Below are 20,439 nucleotides of genomic sequence, written 5' to 3' on the forward strand. Positions count from 1 at the left end.
ACAAGCCGCCTTTCATCTGACAGATTTCATTTGATCAAAGCAGTTCTGTTATCTTTAAGAGAGCTCACCTCATTTTGGACTTTTGTTAATTGACATTCATATTCTATAGTCATCTCACGATTCAGTTGCTCCATCTCATCTAACCTCTGGCATAATCTCTCAGTCTGGAGGATAATAGTATAGAGATACTGAATACAAAATTAAGACTATCTGAGAAACATTCTATCTGAAAAACATTACTTGGACATTGGGATGAAAAAACAGCAAACCTATGGAGCCACAGAACTAAATATGTTTGTCCAGACAAATAACAATCCAGCAAAGAGTCAGAACTCTAAATTAGTAAAACAGACCCTTTTACTCTCCCTTCTCCCTCCTTATAAAACTCACCATATTTTTTTGGAATATAAGATGCAAAAATGTCCCATTTTAGTGAAAAATCGTGCAAAAACACAGCCTATTTTTTGCAAAAACAGAGCTATTTTTGCCATCCCCCAGCACCCAGGAGCTTCCTGCAGACTTCCCAGACCCTTCCCCCACTCCATTTTTGTGAAAAAATGGGCAAAAAACCCGGGGCTGTTTTTACCTTCTAATTACGCCATCTAGCATGACTGGAGGAGGAATTTTGGGAGTTGAAGTCACTAGTTTTAAAGCTGGCAAGTTTGAAGAGCCCTGATTAGGGGTGCAAGAGTATTCAAACTTGACAACTTTAAGACTTGTGGACTTCAACTTCCATTCTGAACTAGCATGACTGGAAGAGGAATTCTGGGAGTTGACGTTCACGACTTGGGGCGGCTTACAACATATAAAAGAAACAACAAATACAATAGCGAAATCCAATTAATTAAAACTAAGCAAACCATCTAAATATTGCTGCAGGTCTCACTATAAATTCCTCATATGAAAAAATTCTCAGAGCCCAGGGTCATTTTTGGAGTCTGATAAGAGATTGCATTTGAGATCGAAAAACAGATTTTCTTGGCTATTGGTGTTATGTTCTTAATATTTACAATATTTTAGCAATGATCAGTTACATGGTTTTTACTATAAAATATGAATAAAATTGTGATATAATAAATAACGCATCAACCCATTCAATATAGAGAGAACAAATGAGAAAAACATCTGTTAAAAAAGTAATGGTGAATCCACCAATTTAACTGTATCAGAGGAATACTATTCACATATTATTTGCAGAATTCTCAAACTATGACTAATGGATACACTTCATTTGATAGCATTTTTACTTAGGGACCAATCTCTTTATATAACTTCCAGAAATATTCAAAGGGTGTGTTTTAGTGGGGTCAATATATACTGTGGAATTTTTCAGAAAAAAAGAGTAATGCTTATTTAATTACAATGAAAATTACATAAAGTTCAGAGATACCTCTTTGCGTTTCTCCTCTGCTACATTTTTGAGGGAGGACAGCTCCCGGTCTCGGAGTTCTAAACAAGACTCTAAAGCCTGAGTTTGAGTATCCCATTCAACTTTCTTGTGAGCCATCATGATATCTATTTGCTTCATCAATTCTTGCAGCTCCGCCTCACATGAAGTCTGCAAACATCTGTTGTCAAGAAAATAGCTTTACTGATGGCACAATTATCAGAAAACTGATATTAGGTAAGCAAAGCTTTCTTCATTTTTTCCCCCTAGCCATTGGTAATATTCTATAGCAGGGCGATGTAGCAGATTTAGATTCTCATTCAAAAAGATGCTTCAGAGTATACAAAAATGCAAACATAATTTCTTAAAGCAGCTGTATTTTTTCCTGGTATTGCGCAGCTGCTTAAAATAAGCATAGATGGTTCTTGTTTAACAATCCCTTGTTAACAATCATTCAAAGTTATCACAAAGCTGAACAACTGTTCCTTGCAGTAGTGGTTGTAACAGCATCCATGGTCACGTGATCAGCATTTTCAACCTTCAGTGCTGGTTTCCGTCAAGCAAATTCAATGGGGAAGCCAGCAAGAGATTCAAATGGTGATGTGGCATCACACTTAATGACCACATGAGATTTGTTTAATTAGAAGTGTCAGAACTGCCATCGCTAAGCAATGCATTCATATGATATTGAACTTTGGGGTAGGGAAACTTCAAACCTTCTGAAGACAAATGGAAAATATAATTTGGTAAGGAAACACAATTACAGTTAATGGAAATGAATGTCTTAAGCTTTTCAAAACCTTGACTAGAGATTTTGGGTTCTTTCAAAGCAAAGGCACAGCAAACACATAAGGAAAAACATTATTCTCTTAATAAATAGAAAACAATTTACAGAGTAATTCTACTCAAACAGCAGATCTAAAATGAATGAATCAACTGAACAAAGTCAAAACGCAGCTAGTTTTTTATACAAGCAAACTGAAACCAAAGAATAGCATTTTTTCCTTTCCTGCTTATTTTCAATTATAGATTTTTTTAAAAAAATCTTTCATTGCCTTCAGGTTCTCTACAATAGTGGCCTCCAACGTTTTGAGATTCTATGCAAAGTGTCATTTTCCATGAACCAGAGGGGGCATGATTTTGCATGCTGTCTGTATTCTGCACATACACATGAGGCTTCACTCAGTTTCTAGAGCATCACAGACAGAGGCCAGTCCAGGATTTTTTAAATTTCTATAGTAAAACAAATATACACCTCCTTCATTAATTACTCTAAGTGTGACTTGGGCATTTCTCAAAAAATAGCAAATACACACCTGCCATGTCTTTGGGTTTGCATTTTTTCCAACAATGCCTCCATCTTGAAATCACTTCCCTTAAAGCTGCTTGGGGGAAAATGGAAATTGTGGTTCAGTAAACTATCATAATTTATACCCCTGCTATCACACTGAGAATATACACACACTTGATATATGATATATGTCCTACAATTATAAAAATGGAAAATCACTGAATTACATAATTTATACTATGGATGTTAACACTTCAATATAGGGGTGGGTTCCACTTACTTTTGCCACTGTTTTGCATTGTGATGTTTTGCACACATGCACACACTTCACTCACACAACACAACACACACATACACTTGCAATTTTGCTTCTGCACATGCTCAGTAGCTGGAAACTGCCCGAAATCCAGCTAAGGAGCTGATCAGCTGTGCTTCAGGCAAATAAATAAAGGTCAGTATTAACCCGGGGGACAGGCAGGGCGGCTCTTTTTCAAGCAGCGAAAGAGGAGAAGCCACCCAAACAAGGAAAATTTCACCAAAAAAATTCAAAAAACCGGATGGCGACACACCATATGAACCAAAACACCTATACCTCATTATTTGTGGGGAGCCATTTATATTAGGATTTTAAGTTATTTTTATTGTGATTTTAGATGTTATTGTATATATTTATTTTACTGCTTTTGTGTTATCTTAACTGATCTTAGTTTATTATTTCTTCATTTTGATTGTTGTTGGATTGTACATTGCTAAAAGGAATCATTTTGGTTTGTACTTTAAGTATGTAAGAACCCATTGAAAGAGTCCATTGGAAAGAGTTTGCAGAGCCACTTCACCACAGAGTGGCTATATTCAGTGATGGGCTACCAACATTTTTACTACCACACTGTGGGCGTGGCTTATGCATTTTGTTTCAACATCTTTCAGTGCAAATTGGGTGTTCTGGGGTGGAGCTCCAAATTTTGCTACCGGAATTGCGTTCCTGGCCGTTCCCGTAGGAGCCCATCACTGGCTATATTTAATCTGCTATATGTAAGCCAGTCCCTTAAGTTTACCAATAAATTATTGAGACTGAGTACTAAATACGTACTCCTTAATAAAGTATCTTAAATTCAGAATTTACCTGAAAGTTGCCATCTAGTATTTAATACTTAGTATAAAAAAAAAAGATTCCATTTTCTCAGATTTTTTTTCTTCTAAAGTACCAATTATTTTCATTTCTGTTAAGGCAAAAAAATAACATATAAAAATAAGAAGCATGCCTCTCAGATTTAATAAACAGTTTCAATTTTTGCTATTTTATTGTTCATATTTTTCTCAATTCTTTTTTCAAATCTAAGAATCATCAGATTAAAAACTCACCAATGGCATTTCCTAAACTATATTTAACAACAAACTACACTTTTGATTGTATCCTCGGTGTGCTTAAAAACACATTCAGTCAGTGGTGATTGGTACATATTTATTTCCTGCTAGACCATTAATGTTGCAAATAAAAAGGTCAATGAATAGAGAACATGAGGTAATGGGGTAAATCGAATTTAAGAGCTAGTACAGGTTAATCTCCTAGCACATCATGGCAAAAAATATCCTCTAAAGACCCACAATAATTAATTGAATTGCAGCTGGTTTAATTAAGTTTCTAATAACTCCCTAGGTGTGTGACTTCCTTTTTTTAAAACTAAAATGAATGTGAAAAAGATTAATACCGGTATATACCTTCTCTAAAAATAAAAGCTCTCATCTTTTTCCTACTACTGATTTACAAGAGTGTATTTCTGTCCGAAATTATTGACATTAAGTATCACACTGATACTTAAGTCAGTGAACTGAGGCTTCCTCGGATATGAAAAGAAGTGCATCTTGATTTTTATTCCAAACATCGGGTTTTTCAAATAGGACCTTCTCAAGTATCTCTAGAATAGCATCTCAAATTATTTTCAAGATCTGCATTGGGACTTCCTTCCCTGCTCGAAAAGAATTATCGTGTTGGAAAGAAAAGTAATTGGGCAAAGACCAGTAAATGAGAGCCGGGGATTGAACGCCTGCATTCGCGCGACACTTGCATCGGGTCACGGTTCATTCATTTAATCCAACGTTCTGGATTCACATAACACGTTGAATAAACCCAAGGGCTGAGTTCGCATCACTCAGCAAGACAAAATAAATAATAAGGGCGAACCGACAACAGAGCACGAAGAGGACGGAAAGTAAAGCATCGGAAAGGAAAGCAACTCGGCAGCAAATAACTGTTGCCAAAGTCTTCAGAGCACTTCAGAGACCTAAGGTTCCCCGCCAAAAGGAATCGACGCAGCGTACAGGCGAAAGACCCCCCCCCCCTCCCCTCCCGCATCCGCACGCCACTGATCACCTTCCCCGGAGTTCTTCCGTTACCCTCCAAGCCGCTCCGAGGGGAAGAATTGCGACCGCCCCGCCCACTTTCCCTTCCAGCCTCTCTATGATTTACGCCTACTGGAACCGCTGCCTATGACGTCACGTCCTTTCGTTCTAAAATCGCGGACGGGCGGCGGATCTCGCGTGCTGCCAGGTGCGGGTCGAGGTGTTGGCGCGCGAGGTGAAACGAGGAAAAAAAGAGGGAGCGCAGTGAAGGAGGCGGGAACGCGCGAGAGAGGCGCCGTCCCGAAATACACCCCCCCCCTTTTAGTGTTGAAGTCGAGATGGGTAAGCTGTATAGGGAAGCTGTAAGAATGCAGTATGTAGAGAGCGTCAGTCATCCAGGTCATGGTTGCCCCAAAGGGACAACCAAAGGTGCTTTTTCAGTAGGCAACAATGTGTAAGAATGTAGGTCCTGCTCGTTTTGCACGCCGTGTTTCGGGCTGTCAGAAGGCTCTTGAAGGTCCTCGTGAAAAACGAGTTGTGGTTGTATTCATGGATAAGTACTAATATTTATCTTGTAAGATCATCACCCCTGCAACAAGACACTTGAACAATGTGTATATAAGGGATATATAAGTATGTATATAAACTTGAATAGTATGTATATAAAATATAATAGTGTGTATATCAGTGATGGCAAACCTTTTTTTCCTTTGGTGCCGAAAGAGCGTGCATGCACTTTATTGTGCAAGCAGGAGTGCCCACGCCCATAAGTCAATGCCCCGGGAGGGCAAAAACAGCTTCCACCCACCCACCCTGGAGGCCCTCTGGAGGCCGGAAACGACCTCTTTCCCAACTTCTGGTTGGCCCAATAGGATCGTGTTTTTCCCTCCCTGGGTTCCAAAAGCCTCCCTGGAACGTCCTCCCCTTCTCCCTGGAGGCTCTCTAGAAGCCAAAATGCCCTCCCAGAGCCTCTGTGAAAGCCAAAAATCAGCTGGCTGGCACACACATGCATGTTGGAGCTGGGCTAGGGCAACGGCTGGTGTGCCAGCAGATATGACTCCGTGTGCCACCTGTGCCATAGGTTCGCCATCACTGGTGTATATAATCCGGAAAATAAGGTAGTAGCTCTGAGGGGGAAAGTTGGTATTACTATTGTGTAGTGGGAAGTCAGTGGAAGCGAGCAAGCAGTTCCAGTGGTCAGTAGATCATTGACTGGCGTTGTGAAGGTTAGAGATGACCATCCTCATTCCATTTCCCTCCAAGTGTGAAGTGCTGTAATACGCTACCTGAATGCTAAGGGCATGAACACTGCTGCGATGGGTGCCCAAGGTGCTTACTGAAGCACACAAAATCAACAGAGTCAGTGCCGCCCGAGAATTTCTTGACTGTTTCAAGATTGTAGGCAAGGCTTTTTCTCAACTGTATAATGACAGGAGATAAAACTTGGGCTTATCATCATACTCCATAGAGCAAGCATCAGTCAATGAAGTGGCGCCATACCCATTCTCCTTCAGCTATAAAATTCAAAACTCAGCAATCGGCGAGAAAAATTTTGGGTGCCCATCACAGCCTGAAAATGGGACACAGGAAGGGCGAAAATGGAACACCTGATAGGCAGCATTCCAGGAGGTTGATCCAACCGCCAATCAGCTGCTAGTGCTAAATCAGCTTCAGCTGATCAGGCTGTTTGCGGTTTGCTGCAGAAAGGAAAATTATTGGGAGGCAGAAGCAGATCCCCCCCCCCCTACTTAAGAACGGGTATTCAAGATTTTTTGCCTCTTCTTATGAACCATTTTCTACTTAAGAACCTGAGCTGGGAAAAATTTCCCAGGAAATTTGAGAGCGGCACGAAGGCCCAGCCAGTTTCCCTACCATTCTCCCTTTAACCCTGTATATCTCGGGCTTTTCTGGGCTGCCAGAGAAGCCTTTCAGTGGTTCTCCCCTTTTCAGCCGCCTGGGTTTCTGTCTCATGCGCAGTGTATGGGAGGCAGCCTCGCGCCGGGTGTATGGGAGGCACGTGCTCCTCCTCGCCGCCTCAGAGTCCCTCTTTTTTTTCTTAGCCTTAAAGATTTGGATTTTTTTAATTCCCCTCACCTCATCTTCTTCCTTCAGCAGCAACTTTCCTCCTCCTCCTCCCACCCAAATTCCGAGCTTTTATTTCTTTTCTAATGGGTTTGCACACATTATTTGCTTTTACATTGATTCCTATGAGAAAAAATGCTTCTACTTACAAACTTTTCTACTTAAGAACCTGGTCACGGAATGAATTAAGTTCTTAAGTAGAGGTACCACTGTATATATATTTGTACAGTATATGATATGTGCATGTATGTGTATTAATATTTTCTTTGTACAGCATATACGATGATTTTAAATGTTATTTAATGAATAAATAACTTATCTTCCAAGGCTGATTGTAAGGCTTGCAGATAAATAATACTTAGCGATAAATACAACCACAATTCATTTTTCACAAGGACTTTCAAGAGTCTCCTGACAGCCCGAAACATGGCATACGAAACTAGCAGCACCTACATTCTTACACATAGTTGCCTCCTGAAAAAGCACCTTCGTTGATCTTTGGGATAAATATTTTTATAAAGTATAACAAAAAAAGTATAAATACTTTCGTGGCATTCTACAAAATGTATCCCTGTGTGTGTGTATCTATAGGCATGTATAAATATTTTCTTTGTATCATAGCCTTCATTATAAAATCTGCAAAAAATGGACAGTGAAGTACAAAGAGATGGGAGAATTCTAGATTTGATTGATGATGCATGGAGAGAAGATAAATTACCATATGAAGATGTGGCAATACCTTTGGTAAGTTCTTGGATAATTAATATATATTTCCCATTTATTATAGAACATTTTCTCGGTTTCAAAAAAAACCACAGTGAAGCTTTTTCTAATAATTTCATTTAAGGCCAGTTATAAATTAACATTCCAAAAGCCTGATGAAGTTTCTGTGTATAAGCAGAAAAGCGAGAGATAAATAATACAAATATTTATAATAAAATTAAAGTAGCAGTGATGCAGCTGTTGTTAATACAGATACATACAAACATATTATAGATGCCATATACAGTTGTTTTAATATTGTCGTCTACATATTTTATAGCTGTTTGAAATGTTTTTAATACAAAAGTTGTGATCTATGTTTAAAGGGGAGAAGCTGATTCATAGTGTAAACTGACAAATATGTGACACATATTAGCAGCTCCTTAAAAGAGTTGTCATTCTCTGCACTACTTGACTCCAGAAAAAGAGTACAGTGGTACCTCAAGATACGAACCCCTCGTCTTATGAACAACTTGAGATACGAACCCGGGGTTCAGAAAAAATTTGCCTCTTCTTACGAACTTTTTTCGTGTTACGAACGCCAAACCCGGACTTCGGGAGGCTGCTGGGAAGCCCCCGGCTGTTTTAAAAGGTGACAGCCGGGCGGCGGGGCTTCCCAGCAGCCTCTGAACGCCGAACCCGGAAGTTCGGGTTTGGCTTTCGTAACACGAAAAAAGTTCGTAAGAAGAGGCAAATTTTTTCTAAACCGTTCGGAGGCTGCTGGGAAGCCGCGCGGCTGTTTTAAAAGGTGACAGCCGGGCTGGGGGGCTTCCCAGCAGCCTCCGAACAGCGAACGCGGAAGTTTGGGTTTGGCGTTCGGCTTCGGGAGACGGCTGGGAAGCCGCCAGGCTGTATTAAAAGGTCACAGCCGGGCTGGGGGGCTTCCCAGCAACCTCCCGAACTTTTGCCGAACTTCCGGGTTCGGGGTTTGGGAGGTTGCTGGGATGCCTCCCAGCCCGGCTGTGACCTTTTAAAACAGCCGGGCGGCTTCCCAGCAGCTTCCCGAAGCTGAACGCCAAACCCGAACTTCCGCGTTCGGCGTTCGGAGGCTGCTGGGAAGCCGCCCGGCTGTTTTAAAAGGTGACAGCCGGGCTGGGAGGCTTCCCAGCAACCTCCTGAACCCCGAACCCGGAAGTTCGGCAAAAGTTCGGGGTTCGGGAGGTTGCTGGGAAGCCCCCCAGCCCGGCTGTGACCTTTTAAAACAGCCGGGCGGCTTCCCAGCAGCTTCCCAAAGCCGAACGCCAAACCCGAACTTCCGCGTTCGGCGTTCGGAGGCTGCTGGGAAGCCGCCCGGCTGTTTTAAAAGGTGACAGACGGGCTGGGGGGCTTCCCAGCAACCTCCAGAACCCTGAACCCGGAAGTTCGGCAAAAGTTCGGGGTTCGGGAGGTTGCTGGGGAGCCCCCCAGCCCGGCTGTCACCTTTTAAAACAGCCTGGGGGCTTCTCGGCGGCCTTCCGAACGCCGAACCCGGAAGTTCGGGTTCGGCGTTCGGGTGGTCGCTGAGAAGCCCCCAGGCTGTTTTAAAAGGTGACACCCGGGCGGCAGCGTTTTTTTGCGGGGGTTTTTTGGGGGTTGCACGGATTAATTGATTTTACATTGTTTCCTATGAGAAACAATGTTTCGTCTTACGAACCTTTCGTCTTACGAACCTCCCCCTGGAACCAATTAGGTTGGTAAGACGAGGTATGACTGTATTTGATTTAAGGAGATATCAACAGGTGGGATGTACTAAAGTAGGAAGGAAGAATTACCCTGTTTCCCAATAAAATTGCTTTAGCAAATGATGACATAGTTTGGTTTCTTTTTATTTGCCATCCTATAGCAGCCGCCCACGAGTCTTCGGAGAAGGGCAGCATACAAGTCTAATTAATAATGTTTCAAGTAAAAATTGTTTTACTTGAAACATAGTAAAAATTACAAATCAAAGCAAGCAGAGCAATTCAAGACTGGGTGGATGCACATTTATAAACGTTTTATAAATGCATATAAAATGCATTTAAGAAATAAAATAATTCAGTGTTGGTTTTGTAATGGTGATATGAATAAACTATTAAAATAACAGCAAGCAAAAACAGTATGTTCTTATAGAATAGTTTTAACTACATTATCAAGAGCCACATCTTGTCGTGTTTTATATTATATACATCAGTTACGTTGATATTTTATAGCATGTATATTAAGCACTACACCTTTTTTAGCTGAGTGTATAATGAAAGAACCTGTTTTGTTAACTCTTTAAGTTGTGTAGCATTTCCATATACATCAGAAAGAGTCAGTGTTATAGAACCTTTAATTTTACCTTTTTCTGAATGTTTATTTAATATACAGATAGTCCTCAACTTACAGCAATTGAAACCAGAATTTCTATTGCTAAACATTATCATCATGAAGTACAACCGCATCACTTAGAAATGGCAATCCCTTCAAACCCCATTGGAATAGTTAACTGAATTCCATGGTCATTAGGCAAGTCTCACGCTCATAGGCAGATAAATGACTGCTGCCAAGTGAGGAGTCCTTATGGGGGAGGGCCAATTAGGGGTGCACAGGTGGCCAGTGTAAGCACAGATGGTCTGAGGATTTATATAGGAGATGGAGATTTACCACCGTGACTTGTGTTCTTCCCTGCCGTCTTTTCCTTGTATTTTCTGAGGAAGCCAGTATGTAAGATTGCAAATGGCAGTCGTGTGATTGCAAGGCACCTAACAACCAGTCATAAGTGCAAAGGGTTACAGAGTATGCAGATGACAATCATATGACCGCAGGAGTGCTGAAATGGCTCGAATTCCAAGGACTGATCATAACCACTGTTCATTCAGTACTGTTGTAACTTCAAATAGCCACTGAATAAATGGTTGTAAGTCAAGGATTGCCTATATGCTATATCATCTGACTGGTTTATTTTTCAGAAGTATGAATTAATCATTTAATAAAACAAGGTGATATAACACAGATTCTGAAGAATAAATAGGACACTCAATATAATAAGCAAAACTGTAATTGCAAACTTAATTTCTAAATGCCTAGCACTTGAGCCAGTAACAATTGTATACATATACTTTTATGCTTGATGCACTTAGATATTTTAGATTTGTATTTTAAAACAAAATATTGCTTACTTTTCCATTTGTAGATTTTTCTAAAAAACAACAACCATTGATTATTATTATTGCTGAAAATGGAGCTGTTTTTCACTCAGATCTATTGTTTTTTTAATTATTCAATGATAAATATGGTTTATTTTTCAGAATGAACTTCCAGAACCAGAACAAGACAATGGTGGAGCAACAGAATCAGTAAAAGAACAAGAAATGAAATGGACTGATCTAGCTTTGCAGTATCTTCATGAGAATATTCCCACAATTGGAAATTAATCTGTATAAATTAACATACTAACCACTTTATTCCGACGAATTTCTTGTCAGTTTTGGTTTACAGTCTTTTGCCCTGTTAGTCTTGTTTTGCAACAGCTGATAATTGTTTTAATTAAACAAGGTATTTAGTAGATCCTGAGAAATTTCTTACATTTCTCCAAGTGCTAAAGATTTTCCTTGAAATTTCCACCAGAGGTCGCAGAAGTACAACAGTTTCTATGAGTATGAATTGCTGTTTAATCAACTTGTAATATTACAAAAATTCTATATGTTTGCAGTTCTTGATTTCAATAAATTCTTATTCATGGTAAATACGTGATGTGGAAATGTAGGCAGTTCTGCTGATAAAATCTTTTTCACTTTATATTTTTAATACTATCTAGATTATGGATTTAAAGTACTCCAAATACACATTACCACATATAATAAAACTTTAATAGCTTCAACTACAGACAGGGCTAATGCATTGAAATAGCTAAGGGAGGAATATTAGAACTTTCATCCATCTACTGATTTTCTAAAGCATTTAATTCCAAATGTATCATGACATACTTCCTGAATTTGCAGATACGTTCATAAACTACACGTAATAATGTAAATAAGAACAATGATGAAAAGTCAAAGTGAACTCATTTAAGTACTTTGTTGCATGCTTTATGTCTTAAAAAAACATACTGAAAAGGTTTATTCTAGAAAATTGGACCTTAAAATGACAAATTGCATAAATCTTTAGAGTATTTAAAGTTCTTGGTAAGATTATTGACAAGTGAAAATCCAGAAAATGCCATTTCTACACAAATTTAGTGTCACCATTAAAAATTTAATGCAGTATTCCTTGACATTACCAGAACTGGGACAAGAACACTTAAAATTGAATGGAGACTAAGACATAATTCTTTAAAAAAAACCCATATTGTTTGAATTAACACTTTAACAGTCTACTGAAATGGACCTCTAAATGTCTGTAAGAAGTATAATTGAATATGAGAGGAAAACTTCCCTTTTACTTCTCTTTCCATCTTTTTTTCCCCTAAGCCCAGTAATATATTATTTTTATGCAGCAGTTTCATAGCCAAAAAAGAAGATGTTACTATTAGGTTGATAGCCAAAAATGAAGAGGTTACTATTTTTGGAGGGAATTTTCTCTTCATTTTGTTAATCAACAAAAGTTATACAAGAGACACAATGTACAAACAGAAAAAGAAAAACAAGGCAAATTCATGTGTATTAGATTTTCTGTAGTCTATTTTATATAAATGTGATCCATGTTTGCTAATTCAGGATGTCTGGATTGTAATTATTGATACCATGTTACTGAGACAGATCCTGAACCAATCAAATCAGCCAAAAATAGTTTACTAGGTTTGGAATGCAACAGCCAACTTTACTTGGCCCCTGACAGCCTTTAAAGCTGAACTGGGTAAATCAAGTTATGTGTCTTGACTCCATAACTCGTCCATGTAGAACTAAAACAGTTTTGCATTATATCTCAATTAACTCTATTCAAGGAAAGGAAACCCATTTTTTTAATTAAAAAACAATAACAACAACAACCAGTTACATCATACAGTGTTTTAAATATAATATTGTATCATTTTAACACAAAATTGAATTCAATTTTCCCTTAAGAGTAGAAAATACATTTTTGGTTGTATTATTAAAACATGATACAATATGATACCATGGTCTTTTGAGATTGAAGGATGCCATTGCATATTAAAGACATAACATATTCTCGCTTCACATTGGTTTTATTCTTTCAATTAGAATTCCAGACAACAGATTGCTTTAGGTACAAATGCCTTTTTAAATCTCTGAAATACATTTCAACCTTTTGTTTTCTGTGAAATTGCAATATATATCCAATCTCAACTGCAAAAGATGAATTGTTCAAAGTCAAATAACATTAATTTGTCATTTTGTCCAAATTATTGTGACTTTTTTTCACTGAAGGCAGTAGTGAAAATACTATAAAAAGGTGATAACAACATTTAGTACAATAGATACTAAAGAAATGCCTCATTCATTATCTGAACTATTAAAATAGATGTCATCCAGTCTGGGGCCTTATAAATGCAGAAGGCTTGCAACTCCATAATAGACATTATGCCAGAGAATTCTAGAGGATCCAAGACACCAGAGGCCCCAGACTGAAAATGTTGATTTAAATTGTTTCTTTTCCTATTTTCTATTTTCACTCCATCTTCCCAGTAAACCTTTCATTTCCCAGGTAATCCTGTTTCATAATCTCAGAGGTTTTAAACCATTATGGGTAATTACAACAGGAAGGAAAAGAGTTATTTCCAGTCTCCAAAATCACATAGCAATGAAAATTATTAAGTGTCAACTAGTTTGACCTGGTTAAAGTATAGAAACAGAATGCCTCTGAGAACCCACACCATTGTTTCAAAGAGCAAAATAGATATACATTGTACTTTAGGGAAACTATATTCAGAACCAGATATGCGTGTCACACTGAATCATAAACTAACCAGAAACACTTCAGCATAGCAAATTGGATGAATCCAGACGGTATGATTAGTCTGCAGTTGCAATTGCATTCATTGTGCAATTCAGGAATGTTAGTGCCTACTATGATTAAGGTAATGTAAATATGTTATGAAAATATTACTGTCTTTCAAATGAACAATCTGTCAGGCCTGGAAGCCACCTTTTACATTGGGCCTTCAGGCCTGCCACAATTACTACTGTGGGAAACTGGGAGGGGGTATTATATGGAGCGTGGATGATATGTAGTCATAATAACATTCTTGAATTATTCTGAATAACATTCTTCTTTATTCTAAAGAATATGTAGTCATCCGAGAGTCAAGGCATCTTGCCCTGCGTCTGGAGGGGAATGGTTAGGAAACATCTCCAGTTAGGACAGTACATTGATTAGACTATTTGATGGATTTTTGGGTGCTGGGCAAGGGCTTGAACTTTTCTTTGGGTGGGGAAAACCTGGAAGGTTTCAAATTTGGGTTTTCCCAGGTGTGCCAATAGGACATCTCTAATAAAATAGAACTTTGTGGAAACTCATGCCTTGGAGTTTTCTTTCATTGGGGGTGTTACTTGGAACCTTGACACAATCATTTCCATAGGACATGAGGAAAACGCTATCATCGTTGTTCTGTCTGGGTGACTCCGGAAGCCAATACCAACCCAAAAAGAGAAGCCAGGCACACTGATAAAAGGCAACGGCAGTTTATAAAATTCAAGAAAAAACACAGGTAACAGAAAATGTCCTTACAAACAGGAAAATGCTGTATCTTCAGATATATCCACGAAGGCAAAAGTCCATGCAGCAATACAGGATTCTTGCTGCCAAGACGAGGCTGTAGATAGCAGACCTACACCTCCCACGGGTCTTCCAAACTGCTGGGCCACAAGCCAGGAACAGAGACGCCGAGAACAAAGCAGGACACTGTAACTCCAACTGATAACACTCCACATGGCTTCAAAGGCTTGCCTGCCTTTTAAACCCTGCTAAGGAGGACCATACCCAAGCCCAGCTGTTCCTAATTCAGTGCTGATAATACTTCTTTAATTGCTCCTTTCTCTGATCTGAACGTCTCTGTCACATGTCAATGACGGCTTGTGCTTCATCACCTAATGACTCCAAGCTACTGGCTGGGTAGAGCCCCCCCCCCCCCGGGGCTCTCATGCTGTTCTCCTTCATCCCATTCCTGACTTTCCTCTCCCCGTCCGACTGTTCAGCCCCCTCCTCTTTGCTGTCATCCTCCTCCGGGCATGGAGCCAGCAGAGACACAGCCGGTCCCTGAGCAGCCTCAGGCTGAACCACAACAATTGTCAGATTGCAAATGCCCAATTCGAATTCATTTCAATTAACTGACCCCTAAGATGTCGATGAGTAAGTCAGTTCATTTAATTTTTCATTATATTGAGTTTTCCCAGGATCAGGCTTCTTATGTTCCATGTTTCTGTTCTGCTTTTGCAGCTTCAAATTTTATTTTCCTGCATGACAACATCAGCAACTATACATTCATTGTGTTTTAATCTAATCCATGTCATAAGCACCATTAATATTCCAAAAGATCTTCAGCTCTTGATTAAAATGTTGAGTACCATGCAACCTTAGGGGCTCATCATCTGTCTCTACATCATCGCTATTTTCCCCCTATTTGCATGATTTGACATTGCTTTCTCGTGTTTTTGCCATTGTCACTGAAATTATAAATACCAATACAGTGTTCCCTCAATTTTTGCGGGTTCGAACTTCGCGAACAGCCTATATCACGGGTTTTCAAAAAATATTAATTAAAAAATACTTTGTGGTTTTTTTCCTATACCACGTTTTTTCCCACCCAGTGATGTCATATGTCATCGCCAAAGTAATAATTTTTGCAAATAAATGACAAAAAAATTAATTAAAATAAATAAATAATGTTTATAAATATCAGGATCACTAAGTATCTTATTCAATGGTGAGTACCATTAATAATGGTGAGTAAATGGTTGTTAAGGGAATGGGAAAGGGTAATTTAGGGGTTTAAAGTGTTAATAGATGGCTTGTGATACTGTCCATAGCCAAAAATGGTGTATTTACTTCCGCATCTCTACTTTGCGGAAATTCGACTTTCGCGGGCAGTCTCGGAATGCATCCCCCGCGGAAATCAAGGGCACACTGTATATTGCTGCTGCCCTCATATAGACTTGAATATTTGAAAAGAAGTTTGTTTTGTTAGTTGAGACACATATATAATCCAAGACACTGCTAGCCTGCCAGCGTGGAAGGTAAAGGGATATATAAAGCAACTGCTTTTGCCTCCTAGTATGTGAAGATTACATGTGTATGTCAAGGAGATCAGGTTGGAGTCCGCCATGTTCCTTTTAGAGTCTCGAGTGCTACTGCCCAATATACAGTAGACGATTGTTTACTTTAACAAAACAACAGGAATTTCTTCATACCTTGGATGAATATGCTGGTATAAATATTTTTAATATATACTCTTATAGCCGCTATCACCACCACAGCAAGCCACTATGACAGAATTTAGGATGCAAACAGGATGTATTCCGAAACATACCAGTTATTCACTTCACCTCATAAAAAAGCAAGGGTGGTCGACACCAAACGGCATGTAATCCCTATGTAAATCTTGGCTCTCATGCTCCCTTAATTTCTTCTCATTGTAAAATGAAAAACTGAATTGCCAGGGAAAGGTTTCAGTTCTCTTTTTTCTCTCATGTGCACTGATTTCCATCATATTTATGCACGTATGTACCCCACACATCCACACACATTACTAAATGTTTAGATATGTTTTTATATTTTGGGAGGCAATTTAAGGAGCAAGCTGTTGTTGGCAACTGAAACAATATTGGAATGTTAATGTGGACCATCTGGTCTACTTGCTAATGTTGGAATATTAGCGTGATGTGGTAATTTTGGAGTGTATGCCAGAGAAGAAAGAATGAGCTGTTGGTACTTTTTGTCCTAAAATCCAATAACAATTAACATATTATTTAAATCTCCATAGACATTTAAATATATGATGTATATGTAGGTTTGGGAAAAGTAAGGATGTGCATTGACTTTCTTCTATCCCTGTGTTTTCTTTGGAAGCAAGCTGAGGGAGATAGTTTTCCGAGGAGATCCTGAAGTATGGGGTTTTGTTAGGCATGGAATCTGTATCTCCATAGAAACTGGCCACGAGGAGAGCAACAAACAGAGGCGAAGGAATTTCAGCATTGCCAGACAGGCATCAGTGAAACAAGAAAAGTTCTCTTTTAAAAATGAAGGAAAATGCAAACCTATCCAAGGAATACATGGGGGGCAAAAGTACTACTTGTTGCTGGGAACTCAAGTATAAGGGTGGGAGATTCTTGCTGTTCAAAAAGAAAAAAATCCAGTCTCTGTCATACTTAGTAAGATTTTTTATTCTTTTCCTTTCCAAAGAGAGAACCACCCTAAAACATGCTTTTTAAGAGATTCTTAACTAAAAGCAAACTCTTAAGGAAAGAGATATTCTCCAAATCTTTACACCCTAACTTTTGTCACAAAATATTAAAGATTAAATATTAATATTAAAATAATTAAATATTATATACAAATATTTTATATTGCAGTATTATTTTATATATTATACATATACATATATATATAATGGAAATGGCCCTGGGTTGGGCCAAGAGGCAAATAAGGAGCTGTGATGTTCCTTCAATACACCAGGGTGATTCGACATAAAAATATGTAACCCTTCCCTGGTGCAGAGCTGAAGGGATTGGATACTGTAGCCTAGAGGATAATTCTCTGCCTTACAAGGCAAAGGTTGCAGGTTCAAGTCCCAGTGGGTACGGATGAGGCCAAAATAAGGCCGAAATAGATCTATCCTAGTCTCCCTTAATTTTCAAATTCAGCAAAAAAACCTGCCCCACCTCTCCTGCAGCCCCCTCGCTGATAGCTGGGACGAAAGTGCTCTCAGCTAAGGGACTGTGAGGGGGGCAGGGTGGGCATTCTCAAAGCACTCAGAGTGGCTACCGGCCGAATGAAGAGGATGAGAAGCCGTAGCCGCCAGCGCTGCTGCAGGAGGACCCGTGTCCCAAGAAAGCCGGTGAGAGGGGTGGATCGGGCGGGCGGGCAGTAGTGGCGAGGGGGCCGGAGACGCTGGGGGGGCGGGGGCAGCCGACATTCAAAGCAATCTTTGCCGGCCTCCGCACTTTCGTCGCTCCCTGCCCTAATTTCAAGCCCGGCTCCTTGAAAAAGGGTGTGTGAGGGTAGTTTTTGGCTGTCCATAGCCAAAAATGGTGTATTTACTTCCGCACAGCTATTTCGCGGAAATTCGATTTTTGTGGGTGGTCTTGGAACGTAACCCCCGCGAAAATCGAGGGAACACTGTATATATATGAAAATTAAAATGTAAATGGATTATAAACTGATGTTGTACCCTAACAGTGTTGTGTTGTGATTTGGAAAAGTACCTAAATAGTGGGAAGAAGATGGTCAAAAGCTTAGTAATAAAGGTATTTTGTACTTGTCTCTATTTTAAAATATTTGTAATCTATTTTCATATTATATTCTCTTTCTTCCTCAGTGGACTCCAGAGCTGTTTGCCATCCCCCTCATTATATTTTCACAACAGGTATATTCTCAGAAGAAAGTAGTTATTGGTTATTACTTGACTATTATCAACCAATTTCCTGGAACATTTTTGGGTGATCTACAATAGGTCTTGAAAGCCATAGGCTCAATTATAAACAATATTCTCTGAAAAAATGCTGAAAAAAATTCATTGGGCGGGAGAAAGAAAATAAATAAAAGATGTGTTGAGAAGCATTCCATTCTTCAGTCCTTAGTGTATCTCTGGCTCCAATTTATGGAATTCAGAGTTCTAATGAAAAATTCATAGCTATCATGCAATTCATTTTCAGTGTAAGCAATATTTAACAAACACAAAAAAGCAGTAGGAATCAGTAAGAACAGAAATGAAAAGAAGGAAAAAAATTAAACAAATCCAGGTCTCAGTTACATCACAGCATTCATTATTGTAAAACCAGACATACATACAAACATACCATGCATAAATTGTAAAGGCCTAGGGGGAAAGAATATCTCAGTTCCCCCATGCCTAAAGACAGAGGTGGGTTTTAAGGAGCTTACGAAAGGCGAGGAGGGTGGGGGCAATTCTAATCTAATCTCTTCTAATTCCAGAGGGCCGGGGCCGCCACAGAGAAGGCTCTTCCCCTGGGCCCCGCCAAACGACATTGTTTAGTTGACAGGACCTGGAGAAGGCCCACTCTGTGGGACCTAACTGGTCGCTGGGATTTGTAGTTAAATTTATCTTCTGTTTAGGTTTGAGGATCTCATCAACTGTATTCAGCCATGAATTTCTGAAACTTTTCTTTCTTCTAAAACTAGTCGCTTTTCAGTTAGTTAGTTAGTTAGTGTTCTGTCTGGGTTCCCCCAGACCTCAACACCAACTGGAAAAAACAGCCAGACACGCTGGTAAAAGCAAAAGTACTTTATAGCTTGAAAAATAAACACAGAGAAAAACCTGTTCTTCCCAACAGGCAGGCTAGGAGATTTTACAGCAGAGTCCTGATGTCCAGACAATACAGCAAACTTCTTGCTGGCACACCCACCACTGTAGAGCATAAGACCCCCACCTTTTCCCCCCAAGGTTTCAGTAGTCAAAGTCACAAACCAGAATTCCAAGACGCCAAAGATCACAGCCAGGTCCCAGGACTCCCAAAGATAATACTCCACAAGCCAGGAAGGGTGGGTCTGCCTTTTAGCCTTTCCAGAGAGCACCACACCCAAACCCAGCTGTTGCCTCTTTAGTGCTGAAAGTACCTAGCCAATTGGTCCCTTCTTTGTGTTGCTCTTCTCTGTCGCAGATCGATTATTGCTTGTGCATTTTCCTCTAAGGAATCCAGGCTGCTTGCTGGGGAGAGCTCCCTCTCGGGGGCCTCTGGCTGTTCCCCCTCTTCCTCAGCCTGGGATTCCTCCTCCTCGTCTGCCTGCACCTCCTGTTCCTCATCCTCCCCCTCTGAGCAGGAAACCGACAGAAGATCAGCCGTTCCCTGAGGGGCCTCGGACGGAATCACAACAGTTAGTTAGTTAGTTAGTTAGTTAGTTAGTTAGTTAGTTAGTTAGTTAGTTAGTTAGTTCAGTCAGTCAGTCAGTCAGTCAGTTCAGTCAGTCAGTCAGTCAGTCAGTTAATTTGTACGGCCATCCATTTTAGAGTGACTCTGAGTAGAAAACAATCTTAAAATAAATTAAAAACAAATTTCTATCATAAATACATAAATATTAAAATATCAAGTAACAGAACATTCAAATATTCAGGCATTTAGGCCTGGACATTTATTTGCTTTGTAATGTGATCATCATTACTCTCAAATCACGTCATACTGAAGTGACCAAACCACTTCAATATTGCACAGGTCATTCACTCTTCTCTTTTATCCATATTTGTTCACCTTCCATTCATTCCTGAATGTATTTAGATTTTTACTGCAAATACTCTTCAGAAATCCAGTCCCACTGCATTCTACTTTTATAAACTGTATATCACACAAACAGAATGCTCACTTTCTATTCTTCCCTTTTGTGCTTTTCTGACCGTATTGATTCCTTGAATACTGCATCAATTACAATTTTTTCAATATTACTGTATGTCACTATCACATGACTTTTTCTTTCTTTTTTGGTCTTCAACATTAACATTAGCAATCCT

At 39.4% G+C, this 20,439-nt stretch overlaps 2 protein-coding genes across 9 annotated transcripts in view; one reads left to right on the forward strand and one right to left on the reverse strand.

Moving 5' to 3' along the window:
- Window positions 1–5,183, reverse strand: part of CEP63 (centrosomal protein 63) — a 27,567-nt gene extending 22,384 nt beyond the window's left edge. Inside the window, exons 1-5 of one of the 7 annotated variants that reach the window (XM_070753160.1) lie at window positions 5,050–5,183; window positions 3,802–3,898; window positions 2,704–2,769; window positions 1,391–1,568; window positions 69–164 (exon numbers count right to left, since the gene is read on the reverse strand). In XM_070753160.1, coding sequence (XP_070609261.1) covers window positions 69–164; window positions 1,391–1,568; window positions 2,704–2,769; window positions 3,802–3,815 — 354 coding nt within the window. In that variant the 5' untranslated portion in view covers window positions 3,816–3,898; window positions 5,050–5,183. Of the gene's footprint in view, window positions 1–68; window positions 165–1,390; window positions 1,569–2,703; window positions 2,773–3,801; window positions 3,899–5,049 lie in introns of all 7 variants that reach the window. The other 6 variants (XM_070753159.1, XM_070753164.1, XM_070753165.1 and 3 more) reach the window with 6 other exon arrangements.
- Window positions 5,146–12,977, forward strand: ANAPC13 (anaphase promoting complex subunit 13). Of its 2 annotated transcripts, none has more exons than XM_070753168.1 (3): window positions 5,146–5,226; window positions 7,722–7,844; window positions 11,111–12,977. In XM_070753168.1, exons 2-3 carry the CDS (start codon window positions 7,746–7,748, stop codon window positions 11,234–11,236), a joined length of 225 nt encoding a protein of 74 aa, XP_070609269.1. In that variant the 5' UTR covers window positions 5,146–5,226; window positions 7,722–7,745; the 3' UTR covers window positions 11,237–12,977. The 2 variants fall into 2 exon arrangements, with proteins under 2 accessions (XP_070609269.1, XP_070609268.1); XM_070753167.1 differs by having other exon boundaries at window positions 5,217–5,360.
- Window positions 12,978–20,439: the final 7,462 nt, after the last annotated feature.

Source organism: Erythrolamprus reginae, chromosome 5 (genome assembly GCF_031021105.1).
Source record: "Erythrolamprus reginae isolate rEryReg1 chromosome 5, rEryReg1.hap1, whole genome shotgun sequence".
Lineage (NCBI taxonomy): Eukaryota > Metazoa > Chordata > Lepidosauria > Squamata > Dipsadidae > Erythrolamprus > Erythrolamprus reginae.